This window comes from Globicephala melas, chromosome 21 (assembly GCF_963455315.2).
Source record: "Globicephala melas chromosome 21, mGloMel1.2, whole genome shotgun sequence".
In the NCBI taxonomy this organism is placed as follows: Eukaryota; Metazoa; Chordata; class Mammalia; order Artiodactyla; family Delphinidae; genus Globicephala; species Globicephala melas.
Window position 1 is genome coordinate 22275803 of NC_083334.1, and position 21761 is coordinate 22297563.

The 21761-nt window shown below is 35.3% G+C and overlaps 1 protein-coding gene across 1 annotated transcript in view; it reads left to right on the forward strand.

The window, feature by feature from the left end:
* The window catches only part of TNKS (tankyrase), a 174319-nt gene that overhangs the window by 42349 nt on the left and 110209 nt on the right, over nt 1-21761 (forward strand). Inside the window, exon 3 of the mRNA XM_030832386.2 lies at nt 5013-5108. Within this exon, the coding sequence (XP_030688246.2) occupies nt 5013-5108 (96 nt within the window). The remainder of the gene's footprint in view (nt 1-5012; nt 5109-21761) is intronic.

Below are 21761 nucleotides of genomic sequence, written 5' to 3' on the forward strand. Positions count from 1 at the left end.
TTTAGTACATTCTCATTAATATGGAATACCATTAATAATAAAAGATGGGTCATTGCCCATCTTTTAAATTTGCATTTTCTTTTGAATAATAATATTGAGCATCTTTTCATGTATTAGAAGTTTGTATATCTTTTGTCTTATGCATTGACGATTATAGCTAGCTAAAATTTGGTCTCTTAGTATTTTGCTCCAAAATTAAAAATTTTATTTGCTAAACTTGGTGCTTTGTGTGATTTAATTTTAGAAACTCAGTCAAATGAGTATTTCTGTACTCTAATTAAAAGAGTAAGATGGGGCTTCCCTGGTGGCGCAGTGGTTGAGGGTCCGCCTGCTGATGCAGGGGACACGGATTCGTGCCCCAGTCCGGGAGGATCCCACATGCCGCAGAGCGGCTGGGCCGCTGAGCCTGCGCGTCCGGAGCCTATGCTCCGCAACGGGAGAGGCCACAACAGTGAGAGGCCCGCGTACTGCAAAAAAAAAAAAAAAAAAGAGTAAGATGACTATGAAATACTTGCAAAACATTTTAACATAAACATAACTTCTTTTAAAATAGAGTGTTCATTGTGAGGAACAGTTTTAGACCTTTAATGTAGCTCTAAAATTCACATAAGAAAGAATTTACTATATCTTAATAGGAGGGTTTCTGCCATTAAAAGTGAAAACTATACTTAAATGCTTTTTCGTAATTTACCTAAAAACCTTGCTACATTTTTAGCTTGGAAAATTCACATTGTTTCTATTTCTTCTATCTTCTTAAATCAGTTATTAGTGCCTGTACTTAAATAAAATTTATCATAATAGCACTTCATATTTTTCTAGGAATTTGATAAGATGAGGCTTCACATACGTGTAGAAATATTTTCTAAAATGATATGAATGCTTAAATTGAATAGTTTTGAGGAATTAAATGAATCGATTTCAGTCTCTGCTGCATTGGTCACAGACTGAAGGCATGCTCCCTGAATCTGGCTCGCTGTAGCTGAATGTTTGCACCAGAAATAGGAAAATCACATGTCCTTCTTGCCATAGCTTTTTTGAAAATGTCATTTTGAATATTCTGATCTTACCTTGGGTTTAACTCTCTGTTATTATGCTAGCTGCTATATTTTCTCCACCCTTATAACTTCCAAAGGAGATAAATGGGTTTGAGATATAGAGCCTAGACATTTGGGATTTGAGGTTTGATAATGCCCTAATTGGTTAAAGATAATACAAGGAGATTTTGAATGTCCGTCCACAGTAGTCTCGAATTTACTTACTGAATGTTACTCAGATTTTAGTTTCCTTGTTTTTCTTTCAAACCTTAGTTTGTATATTGATTGTATATTCTGGGAACTTTGCTTCAGACATTTGTGCTACTTTTGAAGAAGAATCTGTTACAAGATGAATTTCTAATTGTATTATGTATCTGTAGTCATATTTTATTATTCCTTTTGGTAGCACAGAACTTTGAAAGCAACTTTTGAAGCATCCAGCATTGAGACTCCTACATGTCACTACTTCAAGTACAGACTGACAGTCTTGAAAGCCATGGTTGTTATCTTTGCCCTATGTATGTGCTGTTCTTCTGGTATCAGAAAATAGTATCACACAGATCTTCATAGGGAATAGTGTGAAACAAATTTGACTTGAGGAATTGCTCAAGAAGTAGTTTGGTACTTTTTAGTATGTACCCTACAACTTTGATCATGGACTCAACTATTAATTTTGTTTTTGTTAAATCAAGTGTTAGGATAAATAAATCTTTTTTTTCCATTTTGATTAAAAGCGTAGGGAAGGAAAAGGGTCTGCTTGAGGCAAATCTTTCTTTTTTAAGATTTTAGATCTTAATGCTTAGACTGTAACTCTAAAGCATTATCAGGGATTTGAGGCCTATTCTAGATACATAGAAATCATTTATCTAGTCCAGGTCCTTCACTTTATAGACCTGGGAACTGGCTTAGTGCTTCTCAACCTTGTCTGTGGTCAGGGACCAGTTTTTTTCCTTCCCCAGTGCATGGCAGGCCAATAACTCTGTAAACAACAATAAAGATGAGGTACTGGAAAAAGTAATTTTAAAATGACACACACAGTTTTAAATGCTTCCTCTTAATTTCTGTGGTTATCTCAATGTCGATGGATTACAGAGCGTTCGAGGACTAGAACAGTCCATGGACCACACTTTGTCTATTACTGCCCACACTTTTTCTATTCCTGCCCAAGGTCGAGGTTGGCAGACTATGACCATGGGCCAAATCCAGCTCACCCCTTGTTTTTTGTATGTCCTGTAAGCTAAGAATTGTTTTTACATTTTAAATGATTTTTAAAATACACAATAATAACAATATTTTCTTATATATGAGAATTATACAGAAGTCAAATTTTAATAAAGTTTTATTGAAACAGAGTCACACACATGCCTTTAAGTATTGTCTGTGGCTGCTTTTCCTCTGTAATGATGGGGTTGAGGCAAGGCTGAATAGCTGAGACAGAGACCATATGGTCTACAAAGCCTAATGTATTTTCTCTCTGGCCCTTTACAGAAAAAGTTAAGATCTGAAGGTTTGGCTCTAGGACAAAGCAATGAATTAGTAGTTAGTGGTAAAGTTGAGAGTACAAATACATTTTAAAATGTGCTTTAAATATTAGTATCAGCTGATAGGTATTGTCAGGCTCTGTGCTTAGTACTTTTGATGCTATTTTTTGTTCCCATTTAATCTCCCCAGTGCTGCCCTTTTATAAAAAGTTAGGTAAGTTTAGATCCCTTGTGGTCTAGTTATGGATACCTTTATTGCTCCTAAAACTCTTAACTCTACTGAGTTTTGTGGGTTTTTACCCATATCTGGTGAATTAAAATGGTTCGATTATTTTCTAATGTGGATTTTGTTATCAGCATCTGGTTTGGAAAATTCAGCTTCTTCTTCCCTGTTGCTACATAACTCTGCAGTGATGTTTCTGTGTGTTCAGGTCCAATGAATGAGATGCATATGACTCAAAAATGTTTAGAAAACAGATACTTCTAGTGAAAAGATTACTCCTTTCAAAGTCAACTAAAACAAAGCAAAACTGCAACTAAGCTGTAATGGCAGATTTCTGTTGCAAAATAGCAAAGATATAATAGGTAAGGCTGAGACTTTAGGTGACTTTTGGAGGAACAATAAGGCTTTCTATGTTTTGCCTCTACCACGCATTAAGCTGCAAAGTAAAAGCTCCCACCATATTTTCATCAAGGATTGTTAAACTACGTTCTTATACTTCTTGTTTAAAGCAGGTTCTGAAGTTCTCGAAGTATGCGATAAAAAAACTCAGCTTTTCATGGTAGCTGTCATTTCTTTGTTCTCCTACTTTTTGCATGTGATCACTCAGCATCTAAATAAAGATATAGCAATAGCTGTCATCTTTACATTTGATACATGAGCTTGCTTCATGATAAAGACCCTTTACAAGCCAAATCTTCATGTTGGGATTTCTTCCTGGAATAAAAAATATATATATTGTTGTGAAAGCTTATTCATTATGATGAAAGAATAACTACAGTTTCACATTATGGTACTTGCTATTTTGTGCTACTTTTGTCACCTTATAAACATCTGGAAAAGAATTATGTTCATTGCTTACAGTCAGGAGTGAAAGTCTTAGCAAAATCTCACTGCATCTTTTCAAGCCATGGCTAGTTTTTGTTATCCCAAGTCTGAAAGTATCCAGGATTTAGTGCAAGAGATGCTGATGCACGCTATCCCAGCAGCTGCGCCCCAATTCTAGATAAGGCTATTCCTTTGTACCTTATAATAAAGCCATCGACTAGACGGCTTATGTATTAAAGGGAGAAGAAGAGCTTTATAAAGCTCTATACTTAGTAATATATGAGGCTTGCCTTCCAAATATTCCTAAAGAATGTATGTACTTTAGCATGGGACTGTTAATGAATGAAAATCTGGGACACATCAACAGTCATTATATATAACATGTCTTTAACCATTTATTTGAATTTAATATTTCTGCTTTGTTTTAAATTTATGCTATAGAACATTGGTAAATGGTAACAACTCCTGTTCTCTCCAGGAGTACACAAAGTGTTAGATTTGAACTGTTAGAATAACTTGTAATTGAACTTTGCTTATTAGACTAGTTTTTAATATATTTATTAGTTTAACCATTGGTTGGGTAGTGTTATAGCAACACCCGCCCTCCCCTCTCCACCATCCCCACACCGCCCCTGTACACACACATACCAGATGTAGTTGAGAAATGTTTTAGATTAATAAATTATATCTGGATTTTACTTAAACAGTGATTCTCTCTTTTGGAAGCCTACACATCTCAAAATTCTACTTTTTACGCAATATAGCATGTGTAATATTCATTCCTCAGCATATATCATAGTGATTGAATTTCTGATTCTAAAAATTTTTGATGGCCAGAATTATTGTGGAAGGCAGTTCCTTTCTGCAGCTCGGCTGCAGGGAACCAGAGTTGCATGCGTTACTGTGTCTGGTAAACTTCTTGGAAGCAAGCCAGTATGTTCTGATGCGTTTCCATACGTGTAAGCAGTGAGCACTAAAAGGCTTGCACAGTATTACAGCTCTTCCAAGACGAGGAAGCGGTGGGAAATTCAGCAGTGAAAAATTCAGCAGTGAAGCAGCAGCAGCAACAAGCAGCCACAGTGGTAGTAAAGACAGGGCAGGCTCATAGTGAGAGGATTTCACAGCGCGAGGCAGCGAGCATACAGCTCACCATCCTTCTGCCTGAAGGAGGCAAACCCAAACTGTCTGTTGCAGGATTTTTCTAGTTTCGTGTTTATGATGTTAAGTCATGTGATAATACTGTACCACAAGTTGCCAACTTCGCTTTACTCTAGAGAGGATCCTTTGCTGCAGAGCTTTTTTTTCTTTTTCTTTCTTTCTTTTTTTTTTCTTGAAAGAGAAAAAATTGTGCAATGTATGTTTATGCCTACACCATGCCGAGGCGGCACTTACCAGTAAATAATCTTTGTATCCCTGAGGTAAGATACTGTTTCTGCTTTCCCTGCACAGTGCTGCTGCAGCACGGAGCTGATCCAAACATTCGGAACACTGATGGGAAATCAGCCCTGGACCTGGCGGATCCTTCAGCAAAAGCTGTCCTTACAGGTAAGAAAACAGAGCTGCCCAGTTATTTTATCTACTAGCTATTGGATCTATTTGCTTGCTTTTATAAAATCTTTATGGTCTGAATTTTATTTTATTTTTTACTGATAAAAGCTCAACAAATATATATGCCATTATCTCTACTTTATTATTGATTTGTTATATTAACTGTTTTCGTTAATCGCTATGCTGGCATAAGCATAAGCAATAGGATTGCTTATTATACTTAGAATTTCTGAGAATTACAGCATTAAATGATAACATAATTATTCATGCTTTGGACTTTTTTTTTTTATGGTTTGGATTGTAATTTCCTGTACCTCATCTTCTCAGTTGATTCTTTTGAAGACCTTCGCAAGCAAGGGCATTTGTATTACTTTATAAAAGTAGTTTTGATCGGAAAGACAACCTGCTGCCTTATTGCTTACATCAATGGTTAAATAAAATATGATGCCGCTCCTCCCTTGCCACTCTGTTTATATTTTTATCATTATCTTCTCCCTTTTACCATGATAGCAAAGTACTTTTTAACTGAGGCAGTGGATTACCTTCTTTCTTCAGATAGTGAAAAAATTTGGCTTAAGTATTGGTTTTATTAAGGCAAATGTCAGGAACCAACAAAGAAAATGCTGGAATAGAAAGGCTCTCTCAATAACAACATAGGAAATAATGCTATAAGTGATGTGATATTGAGCAACCGTTTTCACTGATCTTCATTCGCAGAATGCTGCATTGGATCTATTTTTGTTTTTATTCTCAGCATCTGAGTTCTGCTGCCTTTGCCTTCTTTTATTTAACTGACATGTATAATTTGGAGCCTCTGTCACTGCAGTACTCACAGTATTGTTTTAGGTTGTATGAAAGTAAATGACTTTTAGCTTCCTTTTAAATTTGTCCAGGTTTGAAGAAAATAAATCTTTTATTCACTTTTGAGTCCATTTTTAACAAAGATTCTGAGGTGAATGGAAAATATCTATATACAGAAAGCTTTGAAAATATGTGGAATTTTGCTTAATTACTCTGCATGGAAAGACAACTTCCCTCAGTGTTAAAATTAACATAATCTCTGCTAAATCAGAGTAATCTGATTTATCTAAATTAATAAGAGTTTAGGTGATTTGGTTGCTGAATCATGATAACATACACTAGAGGAATAAAGCTATTTTAAACCAGTGTAGATAAGAAGAAATTTAAATATAATTATAAAGTTTTAAATAATGAAATTAAAGTCTGTAGCCTCAGGGCTGCTGTTTAGGTTCTGCAGCCTTTCAGTCTCTTCCTTTAGCAAAGCCCCGGGCAATGATTGCAGCTTTGGAGTGGTCTCTGACCAAAGGAGAAAATTCATAGTACTAGAGGGATATTATAAATGCTGACCAAGACTGTCTCTGTATCTGTGTCCTCTATCTGACCTTTCCTTCTCTTCAATCCTCAACACCTGCCTTGTCCGTTTGTTAGATTTGTCCATTTGTTCATTTAATGCAGCACTGCTTTAGATCCACTTTCACTTTTTTTAAAGACAAAGTTTGAATATAAGTTATGAACAGCAAGAAGCTATCTTCTAAGTGGAAGTGAATTTCAGGGGAGGTTATACTGGCTGTTAGTTTGGGAAAGAAATTTGGCAGAAAAACTCATAGAGACCAAATCTTCCTGGAGGACAGATACCATGTCTGTTAAACTTCCCCGGAAAAGCACCTAGCACTGTATTTGGCTTAGATAGGAAGATATTAAATTCTTCTTGGCCATAATACTGAGCTTATTAATTGTTTTTTTCACAAATATGCTCTCTTGGAAATGACATATAACTTTTCAGATATGATTTAAAAGAAAAACATTCTAGTGGAAAATATAAGCTAATGATATTTACACACTCGTGTTATATAATGCAGTGAAATATATTCCAAAATGTTTTTCTGCCCATGCAGGTTCTCTTCTAAGCAGTTCTTTCCGATGGAAAGAATTCCATTCTGACGGAATTATGGTGGAAGTATTATTTCCAAAGTTAAATTTAAAAGATTGAGCAGTGATAAAAAGAGAATCTTTTGAAAGTCTTAATTTAGAGTTATTAGAGATTATTCTAGATGATGTGTCATTATTTTTATGCCAGATGTAGTTGTAGTACCATTACTTAACCTTGAGGATGAAGTTTCTGTTCTTTATTTTTTTCGTCTTTGGGAATTTAATTGCCAAAGATGACTTCCAAAATTTTTTATGTTACTGCTTTTGTGCATTGGCTAAAATTATGTATAGATATATGTATATTCCTTAAAGGAAATTAACAAAGTGAAAATCTCTCTTACCGAATATTTTAAAATAAATAAATGACTAATACCCTCTTCCGCATAAAGAATGCATGAGGTTTTACAGAGCTGTATAAAACAACAACATACCCTTAGTCTTACAGCTAAGGGAGCCCAGCATATAGCCATCTGCTTTGAATAGTGCACTTAGGTATTTTAAAGAGAATAATCAATTGGAAAGACTCATTAAACTCTTTGTTGAATTATTAAGTGAATGATTTGCTTAGAAGAGATCTTGAGGGTTTTTTGTTTGGTTTTGGTTAATGACTGAAGTTCTGGGCAGTCAACTGAAGGACTTGGAGGTGGTTTTGTTTGTTTATTTTTTGTTTTTTAGGAAACAAGGATAGGAAAAGCCTAAACAAGCCTTGTAAATTTCATTGAAGAGCAGTTTCGGTGTGTTATGATTATGGATTTTTTAAAAATTACTTATTTTGACCTTTTTTTCTAGGTATAAAAAATACATTCATTTAGAAATTAGGGAAAATAGGAAAAGTACAAAAAAGAAAAAATTACTCATTATTCTACCACCTACAGAGAACATTCTGGTATATTTTATCTATAACCTTTTTTTCTTAGTATACACACCCCACATTCTTCTTTCTCTTTAATCAAATCAGCCTTATACATTACATATTGCTTAATAATCTTTTTTTTTAATTTAGTTATATGAATATTCCCAGAAGGTGCTAAGTATTCTTCTGCAACATGAATTTATAAATTTCATGGTATCCTTCTATGGATATATTTTAGTTTTTTGAACTAATCCTCTAGTATTTACCGTTTAGGTACAGTGTTTTCATCCTTTATTCTTCCTTGTGAATTTAGAGTTATTTTATCAATTCCATTGGAATTATGCTTCTTTACCATATTCAGACTTAGCATCCACACACATGTATCTCTCTATTCCTGAATGAAGTATGTGAGGATTTGGTGAATGAGGAGCTTCCTTTTTAAAGGGCTGCGCTGCATGTGGTATTACTTTGCCAGAGCTACATGTAAACTAAAGGTGGTCGACAAAGGGAGTGTTCATTGAAGAGGATAAGGATGTAGGAGTATTTGTTAATCATGTAAAGGGGATTCTGTGGGGTGCAGTGGGAAGTTGGGTCATAAGAAGAGGTGACAGCAGATTGAGGCTGAGAGTTTGGGAAAGGATAGATGGCCAAAGGAGAGTTATCGTTGGCAGAACCGAGGATGACAGGGATGTAAAGTGAGTGAGTTTAGATGGTCACGAGGTTGCCAAGGTAATTCATCCCAGCAGTTTCCTAGTAGATTTAGGGATAGAGGAATAAGGGACAGGGATATACTTGCGCCAGGGTTTCTCAAGAATAAACTTTTGTCTGGATTCATTGCACTTCTGAGGAAATGCTAATCTGTGATTGATGGGCTGGCTCCCTTTCTAGAAGGAATCAGCTGTGGCTCAGGCTAGAGGCAATGTTGAGGGGTCTGGTATGTGCTTGCTGAGCCTGGTGTGTTAAATCAGCAAGATATCTCTGGAATCCTATCTCTTTTTTGTTGTTGTTCTTCTTCTTTACTGCTTCCTACTGCTTTTCAGATAAAACGAAAACCTTCAGCATGATCAGCGAAGACTTAAATGATCTGGACCCTGCCTCGGTAGGTTTGACTGCTAGGTTTTGCTTAAGCCAAAATTTAGGATTCCTTTCTTCTTCTCACGTTTCGAAAGCAACGTATCAGTAATTCAGGTCTACCATACTTTCAAATCCCCAGTCCAACCATTTCTTACCAGCTTCACTGCTCTAGCCCTTGTACACGCCTTTCGTCTTTCTTTCATGACAGCGGTAGCTTCATAATGGGTCTCTCTGCCTCCACTATAGCTGGAGTGGTCTTTCTAAAGCATAAATCAGTGCTGTGATTAGAAAATTCATTAATATATTCTCATTACCCCTGAATAAAATCCAGACTTTAACCCTAGCCGACCATGATCGGGCCCCTGCCTTGCATATCTCTGATCTTGTCCTGTACTGTGTTCTCCCGTGAGCTCTTTGCTTCAGCTACAGCTGTATGCTTGCTGCTCCTCACACAGATGAAGCCCCTTTCTGTGTCTGGACCAACACGTGCTCTTTACTAAAACTGGGACAGTGCCCCAGAACTTCACATGGGGCATCAGTCAAATCTCCACTCAAATGTTTACTCCTCAGAGAAGCTCTCTTGTTCTCAATCCCATTAGCTTACTTCATTTTCCTTATGGATTTATTACTTTATTTTCTTTATGGATATATGAAATTGCATTAGTTTGTTGTTGTTAATTTTTTGCCCCAATAGAATGCAAGCTTCACAAGGATTTGGGCTTTTGTCTCTCTTGCTCGCTTCCTTGTGCCCAGAACTTGGATGAGTCCATGAAACAGTTGAATAAATAAGGACATCTAGGCTCTGATTACTGGTCACTGAGGGCAGCATATTTTCCAGGTCCTACAAGTACTCAATAGCTATTAATTGTTTCACTCTCATGCTATATTGTAAGAGTCTTATTAAATTTTCTGCTTCTTAACAATGGTTTTGAATTGCTTATAGTCATGTATACCTCTTAAAACACAGTGCATTAAAGTTTTTCTTTTTTTTAATTGGTGTGATGGGTAAGGTATCTATTGAGCCTTTTTTCAACAGATTTCTTGGTTAGTTCCTTTGCTTGAAAATATTCCAATTCTGGAAAGATCAAACTTCCTGCAGCTGTCACATCAGACTTCCAGATGTCACATCAGACTTCAAACCAAGGCCTAATTTTTACTCTTCTTTTGGTTATTGTTCTGTTAATGGGCTGTTTTGCACATCAGCTGTACTAGAGTGGAGCATATTGCCTTTCATGTGTAGTGCATTTTTACTATCAGCCTCCATGACTGAAGACAGATTTCTCATGTCCTTAATTTGAACTTAAGTAATTATTTTTATCAGTTATTAGGAAGTCTGATAGTACAGTGTACCTCCTAGAAAACAAACCATGAAAGGCAATCCCTTACTTTTAAAGAAAAGCTATATGTTTATCCACTTCAGTTTTATTAGGTGAAAATTATTATTTAACATGAATTCCTGATTTAAAAAAAAATTCCCTTTAGTATTAGAGCAAGAAAGTTAAAAATTGTCATTGAAATAAAACAGTGTGAATACTCATTTTAAAGATGTGTTGAAAATGTTAATCCCTTAACTAATTGTTAAGAAAATTTTATTAATGGTTTGATCTGTCTATAATTTTGGACATGAGCAGGAAAATTAAGATTTCGTTATTAAAAGTGATTGAAATACTTTTTTGAAACCTTAAAAATATGAAAAGGACTTAGGAGAGGAATATAAAAGTAGTACCTTTTTAAAATGACCATATCTGACATAGGTCACCATGATTTAAATTTTAAAGTGTTATTTGCATCTGAACAAACAGGTCAAAGGTTAACCTGAAGCTAGTTCATTTCTTCTTTTTAGCACCTGTTCAATTCATTTAGTAGTTTTTATTGAATTGTCTTTTAGGTTACTTGCAGCAAGGCAAAGTTTTTTTTAGAAGTTAGCTTTATGTAAAATACAGTAATAATAATAGCAGCTGACAACTCCTGAATGCTTCTGTAAGCCAAGACCTGTTCTAAGGGCATTGAATCCTCATAACGCTAGGAGATAGATATTATCACTGTACCTTTTGTTACACCAGAAGTTAGGTTACTTTTACAAGTTCACAGTCCTTAAGGGAAATTTTTGGGATCTGAACTCAAGCAGTTTGGCTCTAGAGTTCAGCATTCTTATATATGCAGAATCAAATTTTTTAACCCACTCATTCATTTAGAAGGATGTGGTATAAAACACGTTTGAAAAATTGGACTGACCCATAAATTCAGGGTTTAAATTCAATCCATTAATATAATGTTTCTCTGCTTTCTTAGCTTAAAGATTGTTCTTTTCAAAAAGAAGAAAATTTACCTGATTAATATTACCTGCAAGGTTTATCATTGTATTATTATAAGAAAATGACTTACTTGGATAATAAATTGATTTATCCAACTTTATAAATTATGTTCTTAAGTCTTTGCTCTCTAGGCAGCAGGCTTGAAAAACATTCATTTGAAATATTGAGAAAACAGTATTTAGAAGTGTCGTGTTGACTTAAAAAAATGCATAATGTGAGAGTTGCGGGTTAAGGGGCAAAATGAGGCCTACAGCCTGGGAGATAACTCTGAGAGATAGCTCTCAGATGACTCTGAGAAACTGCTCCAAGGAAATGAGGGGAGGAGCCAGGATATATAAGAGTTTTGCAACAAAAGGATGGGTAGTCAAAAGATTATCTTCAATTAAAGAAAACCAGATATCTCAAGTTAAGGAATTTAGCGCTTTTCTATGTATGGGAAGATGCAAGAGTCTGGGCTCACTGAAATCATTCCTTTGATATGCACCTCAGCTTTCTGGGGCCAGTATCCTGTATTTTCACAAACCGAGTTTCCTCAGGGCTCACCACAGGGAGTGGCTGCAGTCTGATGGCTGCTAGATGGCAGGTATTCTTTTCAGCTCTGAGTTTCCTCAGGGCTCACCGGCTCATGTTGGAGGGTTGCAATCCTTGATGACTGTGACATCCTTTGTTTATTGATATGGCAAGAAGTATTCCACTTATAAATATTCCATTCCATTTATAAATATTCCATTTATCAGAAGCTATAAGGAAAGATATAATAATCAAAATGTTTGAACTATTCAATTCATAATGAATAAGAGGCAGCTCAAATAGTTTTAAGTGTGTACACCTTAAATGAGTTACAGATAGTTAGACATAAATATATGGAATGGGAGAGAATAGAAATTTTCTGTTTAGATAACCCAGAATTCTAGTATTTCACCCTCTTCCCATCAACCTTTTGTGTAATTAAAGCCAGCAGGCCTACTTTAATGATCATTAAAACCAGCATGATCATTTAACTCATCAAAAATGACATATTTGTGAAGCATAATATCTTGTTAGTGTGTACTCTGAGAGCAACTGTCATTTTCCCTAGTAAACTGTAGCAACCTTATAGCATTTTCATTGCAATTTATATTAGAGCTTCAACTACAGCCAAATTACTGTTTTAAATGGTTCTTTACAATTTTCTTATAATAATTACTGTTAACATTTGCTTTCTTAAGTAGAACCTGCGACATTAGAATTCATTAATGCTTTAGTATTGTAAGGGTTAATGAAATTTTCATTAAACTTTAATTTTGACATAATTGTGGGTTCACATGCAGTTGTAAGAAATAATACAGGGAGGTTCCCAGTACCCTCTTTATTATTTTCCCTTCGTGGTAACATCTTGCAAAACTGTAGTATGGTATCACAACCAGAATATTGACATTGATGCACTCAAGATACAAAACATTTCCATCACCAGAAATACCGATTCTATAGTTTTCCCTACTTGTAATGTCTTTATTTTGGTATTAAGGTAATGCTGGCTTCATAGAATGAATTAGGAAGTGTTCCATCTGCTTTTATTTTCTGGATGAGATTGTTTTCTAGAAGAAATTATTTCGTTTATAAATGTTTGGTAGAATTTACCAGTGAAACCATCTGGGCCTGGTACTTTCTTTTTTGGAAGATTATTATTCATTCAATATCTCTAATAGGTACAGGGCTAATTAGGTTATATATTTTTTCCTTGTGTGAGTTTTGGTAGCTTATGTCTTTCAAGGAATTTGATCTAAGCTGTCAGATTTCTGTGTGTAGAGTTGTTTGTTTTCTTTTGTTAGATACCTTTTAATGTCTGCAGAATCTGTAGTGATAGCCTCTGTTGCATTCCTGATAACTGGTAATTTGTGTTTTCTCTTCTGTGTTACTAGTGTTTCCTAGAAGTTTGTCAGTTTTATTGACCCTTTTCAAAGAACCAAGTCATTGTTTTATTGATTTTTTTTTCAGTTATGTTGATTTCTGTTCTTATGTTTATTATTTCCTTCTGCTTACTTTGGGCTTATTTCACTCTTTTTCTTGGAGTGATAGTTTAGAAAATTGATTTGAGACTTTTCCTCTTTTCTGATATATGCATTTAGTGCTATAAATTTCCCTCTAAGTATGACTTTGGCTGTATTCCACAAATTTTGATACATTCTATTTTTATTTTCATTCAGTTCAATATATTCTTTTTTAATTCTCGAGACTTTCTCTTTAACCCACGGTTAAATACTTTCTCTTTAACCCATGGTTAAATATTTAGTAGATGTATGTTGTTTAGAATCTAAGTGTTTGGAGGTTTTTCTATTACCTTTTTGATATACCTTCTAGTTTGATTTGATTGTGGTTAGACAACACTTGTTATGTTTTCAGTTCTTTTCATTAAAAAATTTTTGTTTTATGGCCCAGAATGTGGTCTATGTTGGTATATGTTAAATGGGCATGTAAAAAGAATGTGTTTGGGCTGTTGTTGGATGGAGCGTTCTATAAATGTCTCTTCCATCCTGTTCGTTGATGGTGTTATTGAGTTCTTCTCTATCCTTGCTGATCTTTTCCCCACATGGCCTTGACTGACATCAAAGGAGGAGAAGAGGGGTGACTTCATTACCATTGGGCTGTAGGGAAAGTTTGTGGCAGTCTGTGGTCTCCACCAACACTGTGGTGAGGAGGGGCTAATTGTTACCTGGCAGAGATAAAGTCTTGTTTCCTAGTGAGCTTGCAAATTTAGACTCATCACAGGCCTTTGCTTCATGAGTAGGGGTAGAGCCAGTTTTTTTGTTTTTGTTTTTCTGGGTTGTTTTTGTTTTTTGTAGTGTTTGACTGGAAGAGGCAGTTATTGTCTAAAGGTTTTCTGTCATGCCAGACTTTCCCTTTCCTGGCCCTTTGGCTTGAGAGAACAGGCTTTTGTTTGTCTGCACCTATTGGCATTTTCTGAGTTGTCAGCTTCTTCAGCTCTTAAGTCTGTATATATGGGGCAAAAAGGACTTGAGAACTCACCACCATGAGTCATTCCTTGGGTACCAAGGTCCTTAACTGGTCTGCCTTCTTCTGTCCACCATTGAGAGTCTTCTTATATATATTTTACATACGATGTCTAGGTTTTTTTAGGTGTACTTAGTGGGAAGAGTACAGAAAAGTACATCTACTCCAGTTTCCTAGAAGTAGAAGTCTTGAAAGTACTTTTGATCAGTTATGACTATTTGGAATCAGTCATTTCTCATATGTATACTCTGAGGATTTAAGCATTGAGTGTAACTACATGAACAATAGGAATTTCGGGGGCATGCTTATTTTTCTAAATCTACCTGCTGATCAGAAACCTATATTTAAGCAACTGTGAGTTATGAGGGGTATGATTGGACTCTCAGTACTATTCACATAGTGCTGCAGAGAACTTAATTGTTTAATGCATTAGCTTTTTATAGGTGAATAAAAAGCAAAATTATGATTTTAGCATTTACAGCTGAAATAATTGTGACTAAAAGTAAAAGTTATCAACAGCTTGCTGCTTTATCAGTTGGTAACTGGTAGGTAAGCCCATAGTCCCCTCCTTCATGGTCTTCTTTCTGTGCTGTTCATTATTTCCATTTACTCTGGCTCAGCCCTAAGGTTGGAATAGCCCAGTAGCCAGTATTTTCCTAGTTTATCTAACGTAGGAGAATTATTTTTCTGAAAATTTAAAAAGTCATTGAAACACATGGCATGAGGCTTTATTATTTAAAAAATGAGGTGTCCCTGAATAGTGGAGTAAAGGGAGTAATTGGTAATTATTTAGGATTAAAGAGGCTTTGTAATTAAAGTAACTAACTTAGTGTTGGAGAGTTTACTGATGGAATTTTTGCAGAATACCATCTTTTCCTGCTGTACTCCAGCTTTGTCAGTGTCCCTGCCTTACCTTACTCATTCATAAGGCTGAGGAAACTGGAGCAGGGTGTGATGGTGCAAAAAAATATAGGTTGACCTAAAACAAAATCCTTCTTTGAACAGATACCCACTTTTGTGCCTGGTGTTTTCTAGCAGAACTTGCCTTACACCTACATTTTCCTACCTTCCAGTGTGCTGTTTAAGCAGATATCAATGAGGAACATGTGCTAACTGGTAGGAAGAAGCGAATGAGCTGTGTATACACATTTGCTTAGGGAGCAGTTTCTCAACGCTTTGGACTAGGATGGTTGTTGGTGACCTAGGAGGCACTGTGCTCTTCCTAACCCTTTACCCACTTTACGGAGGAAAAGCTATCACTAGCAGCAGGTTCGTGGCCGTACTGCAAGACTGCAAGACTGGCTATATAGCACAGTTACACGGATTTTTGGAATCAAGAATATCTGCATTGGAATGTCACTTCTGCTGCCTACCAGTTGTGTAGACTGGAAAGTTACTTTGCGTTTCGAAGCCGCAGTTTCCCAGTTTCCCAAATTCCATGAGGAATTTCCTTTAGCAGTAGGTTATTAAGACCAGATGAGCCATAGATCTGCATCAGTATGATTAGGAGGGTGTGGTAGAATTCTGCTCCTCTAAGAGGTGTTGATTCCCTTGTCTCCCTCTTCTCCCACTGCCCATCCCCAAGTCTTCACATGTCTAATTTAGCTTGATGAAGAAAAGAGGGCATAGTTATTCTGTTTGGTGGAACAGAAGATGTTTGTTGTGTTTCTAATTCAGGAAAATGAATTAGACATACATTCATTAAATATATTAATATAAGGAAAGATGGGAAGTAAGGAAACTGCCCTGGAGCAAATTGTGATAATTCAGGCCTGAGGATGAAGCGAAAGTAGAATGAAGGAGAAAGAAGTAGAAGGAAGAAAAAGGGGTGGGTCCAAAATACATGAAAAGCACAGATCTAGCATAATAACAGTATATGTGTACTTAACTTTTAAATTTATTTAGGATATTTGCAATAGACTAGCTGATAGTTCAAATAGTTTTGAGTATGTTTAGAAAGAGCTTCTTATATTTCATTGAAAAAATAGATGCCATCAAATAAGAAGTTAGTGCTATGACCAGTTCCACCAGCCTAGCTGCATCTGTACTCAGATACTCTGCATTCCTTCTCACTACAATGAAAGAAGCATACTGCTTCTGGCTAAGGTCAGCCCTCTTCTGAGTTTGCTCTGGATCCTATCCCATCTCACTTACTCAAGGACCTGCAATTATGTTCTCCCTATTGGCTTATACCATTTGCATATAGACAGATTCTAATAGCTCCCACTTTAAAAAATAAAGTAAAACAAAATTGTTTTCTCTTGATCGCTGCATCACTCTCTAGGCACCCATTTTTCTGCTTTCCCTGCAGAGCATAAAGAGTTTGCTCATGGGTTCTGTCTGTTTTCTTACTTCTTATTCTAAACTAAACTTACCTGGTCCACTTTTTGTTCCTAACCACTGTACTGAAATATTTTCTTTTTTCTCCCCAAGTTTATCAGTAAATTCCATCATCTATATATATTCCTCCCACACACACAGTGGTCACTTCCTTGTGCAGCCTCTCAGCAGGATTCAGTATAATTTCCTTTTTGACATAGTCTCCTTGTGCCTTCCAGGATACCATAATACTATTATTTTTCTCCTCCATGAAGCAGTACATACATACTCATGAGCTTTTCTAAATTTCCATACAGTTATATGAGGCCATTATTAATTTGATCTTTTAACAAAAACGGCTTTTGATTCTGTTGATTCTTATGAGGCTATTATTGTGTTAGATGTTTTTGCTGAGTATTAGAAACCTCCTATCTATCAATGTGTTGATTTCAGATGTTTCATTTTAACACTTAGCTAGTTCATAAAGCAGTTTCCATAACATTATTAAACACCTATAATTTTTATATAGCAAGAATCCTCTTGTGCTTCTGAAGGGTGTCAAAAGGGATATTCCACGGCTGACCTCTGTCCCCACCCCCAGCCATGACATTGTCACAGTCAAGAGCCATTTTAGGGTGTTTTAGGGTGTTTTAGATTGAGAACCATCCGAGACTGAGAACACTCCTGCTCCAGTGTGATATGATTTTGGAGGGTGTATTTTCACTTGTTTGCTTAGGGGTCATAAAATAGACTGATGAGAAAGAAGCCATTGGTAATTATTTTATGGTAAAGCCATATTTTATGGATAAATAAATTAAAAGATAAATCTGTCTTCTGCTTTAAAATATCTCTCATATATTCCAATCTACAAAATTTTAAGTTTTATATTGGTAAGCTTGTTCTTATTTAATTTTTTTCCTTTTTCTGTTTTTGATTTTTCATCTTCAGTTTCAAAAGACTTTTCCAAAATAGTACTAAAACAAAATCTAGCATTGTTGGTTGTGTTTTTTTTTTTTTTTAAGAAAAAGGTGACAAGTTTTTAAGAATTTTCAACATGAATCTAACTGTAGAATGCAGATGTAGTTATTATAAAAGGGCATCTGAAATGGCAATGATGCATGCTTCAATGGTTGACTCATTTTATAAATCTTATGGAAAAGGGGAGATCAGCATTGGCTTGTATGTTCAAAAGTAATCAAATTCTACATTAAAATCTTTGAAAAGGCTTTGACTAGATCATTAGTGACAGTTTTATGTGTTATTATTGTTTATATCCTGAGAGAACTTAGTGATATTAATAGTTGAAACTTGTAATTAGACCTTTGGTAAGTAGAAAGATGACAGATTTCATACTAAAATAACAATGAAATTTTTACAGTTTATACTGTTTAATGCAAATTCAACTCCCATTTTTTGCCTCAAAGTTGCATTCTAAAGCATTGAGCAAACAGAAACTAATGAACCACCTGCATCTCAAATAAATAACCACACTAAAGGAAATAAAGAAGAACTAGTCTAAGTAACTTTTGAGCGCAGTTCTTTGACTTTATACCTTCAGTCTAGAATGGGGTAAAAAGGGCAATTTCAAACAAACCCTCACTTCCTTCTATTAAGTTGTTTTGCAATAATATGGTATAGTAATTCTGAACCTGTTTTAGGTGTATTGTAAGATTGAGTAAATGTGTTGGGAGTAAATGAGTTAAGAGTTATTTTAAAAAAAAATAACTGATTTCAGGACTAGATTGGGGAAGGTATTAGATGAGCCTGGAATATCTTATTATGCTAGAAAGTAAGGAAGTGCTCAAAAAAATAACGGGGGCATTTCTAAAGGACATAGGGGCTTGTCAAAAGGACATCTTAAAGGGGCTCCCACTGAGCAAATCTAGGACAGTTTGACCATCAAAATAAATAATGAGAGCAATGGATTATAACCCATTAGATAAAACAAGAATAGATATGTTCATACAGTGATAATAAATGAGTGAGTGGGGAGCGTTCTTTCTCACTGTTGGAATGCGCATTGATAAATGTGGAGGAACTGTTGAAATTGGAAAATCACCATTTGCAACCATCACAGTAGACTGGCTAAGACAAGAATCCTTAGTGGATGCTAAATCTCAAGGACCAGATCCGATGAGGAGCAGGATGTTTGCGTGGTTCTGAGTGTGGCTGTCGATAGATGGATTATTACTTGGGGAAAACAGTAACTGTACAGTGGAGAAATCTGATAATACCCTTACTGGGGAAGCAAAATTAATATAATCAGTGAGAGTCAGATAAACCTTGCATGCTGTCAGATGTAATACCTGAGAAGGACACAACATCTCTCATGTTGTATTCTAGCCAGGGATGCATAACTAAATCTCACCGGGAGACATTAGACAAACACAAATTTAGGTGCATTCTACAAAATAATTGGCCTGTATTTTTCAAAAATGTCAGTGTCATGAAAGACAAAGGCTGAGGAATTATTTCAAATTAAAAGAGATTAAAGAGACATGACAACTAAATGCAAAATATATGATCCTGGACTGGAGGGGGAAAATGCTATAAAGGATATTATTGGAACAATAACAGAATTGGAATATGTACACTCTATTAGATAAAAGTATTGTACTAATGTTAAATTTCCTGAATTTACTTACTATACAGTGCTTACGTAAGAAAATATCCACGTTTTTAGGAAATAAACACTGAAGTAATAAAAGGCAAAGAGACATGATGTATTGCAACCTTCTGAAATGGTTTAGAAAATTATTTATTGCTTCTACATACATACATAGAGATATAGAGGGGAAAGAGAGAGGATATAAAGAACATGGACAAAATATTAAAAATTGGTAAGTCTGGGCAAAGAGTATATAGGAATTCTCTGTACCCATTTTGCAGTTTTTCCCTGTGTTGGAAATTATTTCAAATGAAAAGATTTTAAAAATTATCACTCTGGGCAAAAAAAAATTTGACAGTTTGGTTAATAAATTATATGGTCACCCTGTACTATTTTTTTCTACTTTTCATCCTCATATAGTCTCATTTTTTGAATTACTAATGCTAAATTACTAATTACTAAAGCTCAATCTTTTTTTTTTCTTTACATTTTACATTTTTTTTTTTTTTTTTTAATCTTTTGGCTGCACTGCGCGGCATGTGGGATCTTAGTTACCCAACCGGGGATCAAACCCGCACCCCCTGCATTGGAAGGTGGATTCTTAACCACTGGGCCACCAGGGAAGTCCCCTCTTTACATTTTACTTCTAGCTACATTGGTGTCCTTTTCTGTTTATTACTGCATCAAAATTAAATGCTTGTTTCTTTTCTGTGGATAAAGTTTCCTTGTTTTAGATCAGAACACCATCTTATGGGCATTGTTAGAATTGTTAACTTTCCTTGTTTTCTGTCTTGTCCTGAAGGAAACTCTTGGGCATTAAATTTGTTGAGATTGTTTTGAAACAAATATCCGTACCCTTTTGTCTTTCTCCTCCCCCCCCCCCCCCCCGCAAGACCACAATAGACTCAATGTTCCTGTTTGGGTGAGAGTATATTCACTCTGGTTCTTTGAGGATACATGACCTTAGTGGGCACAAGGTGGGTACTAACTATTTCCTAGGAAGCTTTTTAATCAGATTAGCCTTCTTGTGCTTCTGACTGTGATAGGTAGGTGAACAGTATTTTCTTTTCTCAGGGAAAGGGTCAGGTTTACTTAGAGTGTCAGTAACTTAGAGTACCTTAAAATTATGTGTTTGATAATCAGCCTCTGACAGTTTTAGAATTGCTAGATTTCTTTTGATGTGGACATTGAAAGTCATTTGAATTGATAGCCTGACAGGGCATGGAGAGAAATACAGTGAATTATGTGCTCAAGTGTTTCTGAATGAAAGGGGGAAATATAATCAGAAATAATAATGAGTACTGTTTTTTATATGTGGGAATTTCTTTTAAAAGAAGTAGTTATTAGGAGATTAATTAGACAGTACTAGATAAGGAATGCTTTACAAATAGTCTGTCCTTTGATTTGTGGATTATCAGAACTCCTCATCTCCAGTTTGTATCTCTTTTCTTTCTGAGATGGAGTAACATTCTGTGTATGAGTTTTTATTTATGTCCTTTCCCTCATGTTTTTTTCTTTGTGGGGAAAAATTCATTGCTCCTTATAATTCTAGTTATATGTATTTGGCTTCAGTGTTTGGAAATAGGGCCCAGGTGAGTGAAGAAGAATCTTTTTTCTCTATTGATGTTCTAATCTTCCCATATGTTGTTTTCCATTATTCTATTATCCTCCATTGCACTGAAATGAATGCAAAATGAATGATATATTGCTTATGACAAGACATAAAAATGACTGTTGTTTTTAAGAAGTTATTAGAATGCCAGTGGCAATAACAGACATGGGAGAGTATCCTGTTCTCCAGAAGAGCGACCGATTTTGTGAACTTGTTTGCAGAATAAGTCTTCTTTCATTTTTAAAACCTAATAAGGAAAAATAAAATAACTGCTTGCCTATACTCTTTGTAAAACAGAAAGAAAAACCTACCAAATGGTAATATTAATGATGGTTTATAGAAGAAAAGGCTAGCCAAGAATGTAGAAGGAAAAGAAATTCGATTAAGAATGGAAGCAATATTTAAATGCTTTATGCTTAGTACCATCATACCAGAAGTTTATGATTTTACTCATTTCTTTCTCTTAAGGGTATATTTTTATACATACTCTTCTTGATATTTTAATTCTTAACCAGAGAACATTTGACACTTAAAGGACTAGGACTTCATAGAAAGTTCTTGGATCCTTTTATATTTCCCTACGTTTACCTTAATCATGGCTCTCAGTGTCAATGTTACTTACTGTCTCCATTATTTAAAGTATACTTTGGGCCAAATATCATGCTTAAATGTTGTGGGTAGTACTTTGAATTATTGCGGGTTTTGGACCTAAAGATCTTCTAATCTCCTGGAGAAGAAAATAGCCATGATCATACAGACACACACATACATTTTACATGATTACTTTTTTTTTTTTAAGAACAGAAGAATAATGTTACTGAATGATAGTTTATATATTTTGTTTCTGAAAGAAAAGAAAACGGCAGACATTATTCAACGTACTTTCTTTAGGTCCTTATGTGATGCTTTTCAGAGAAAAATGGTTAAC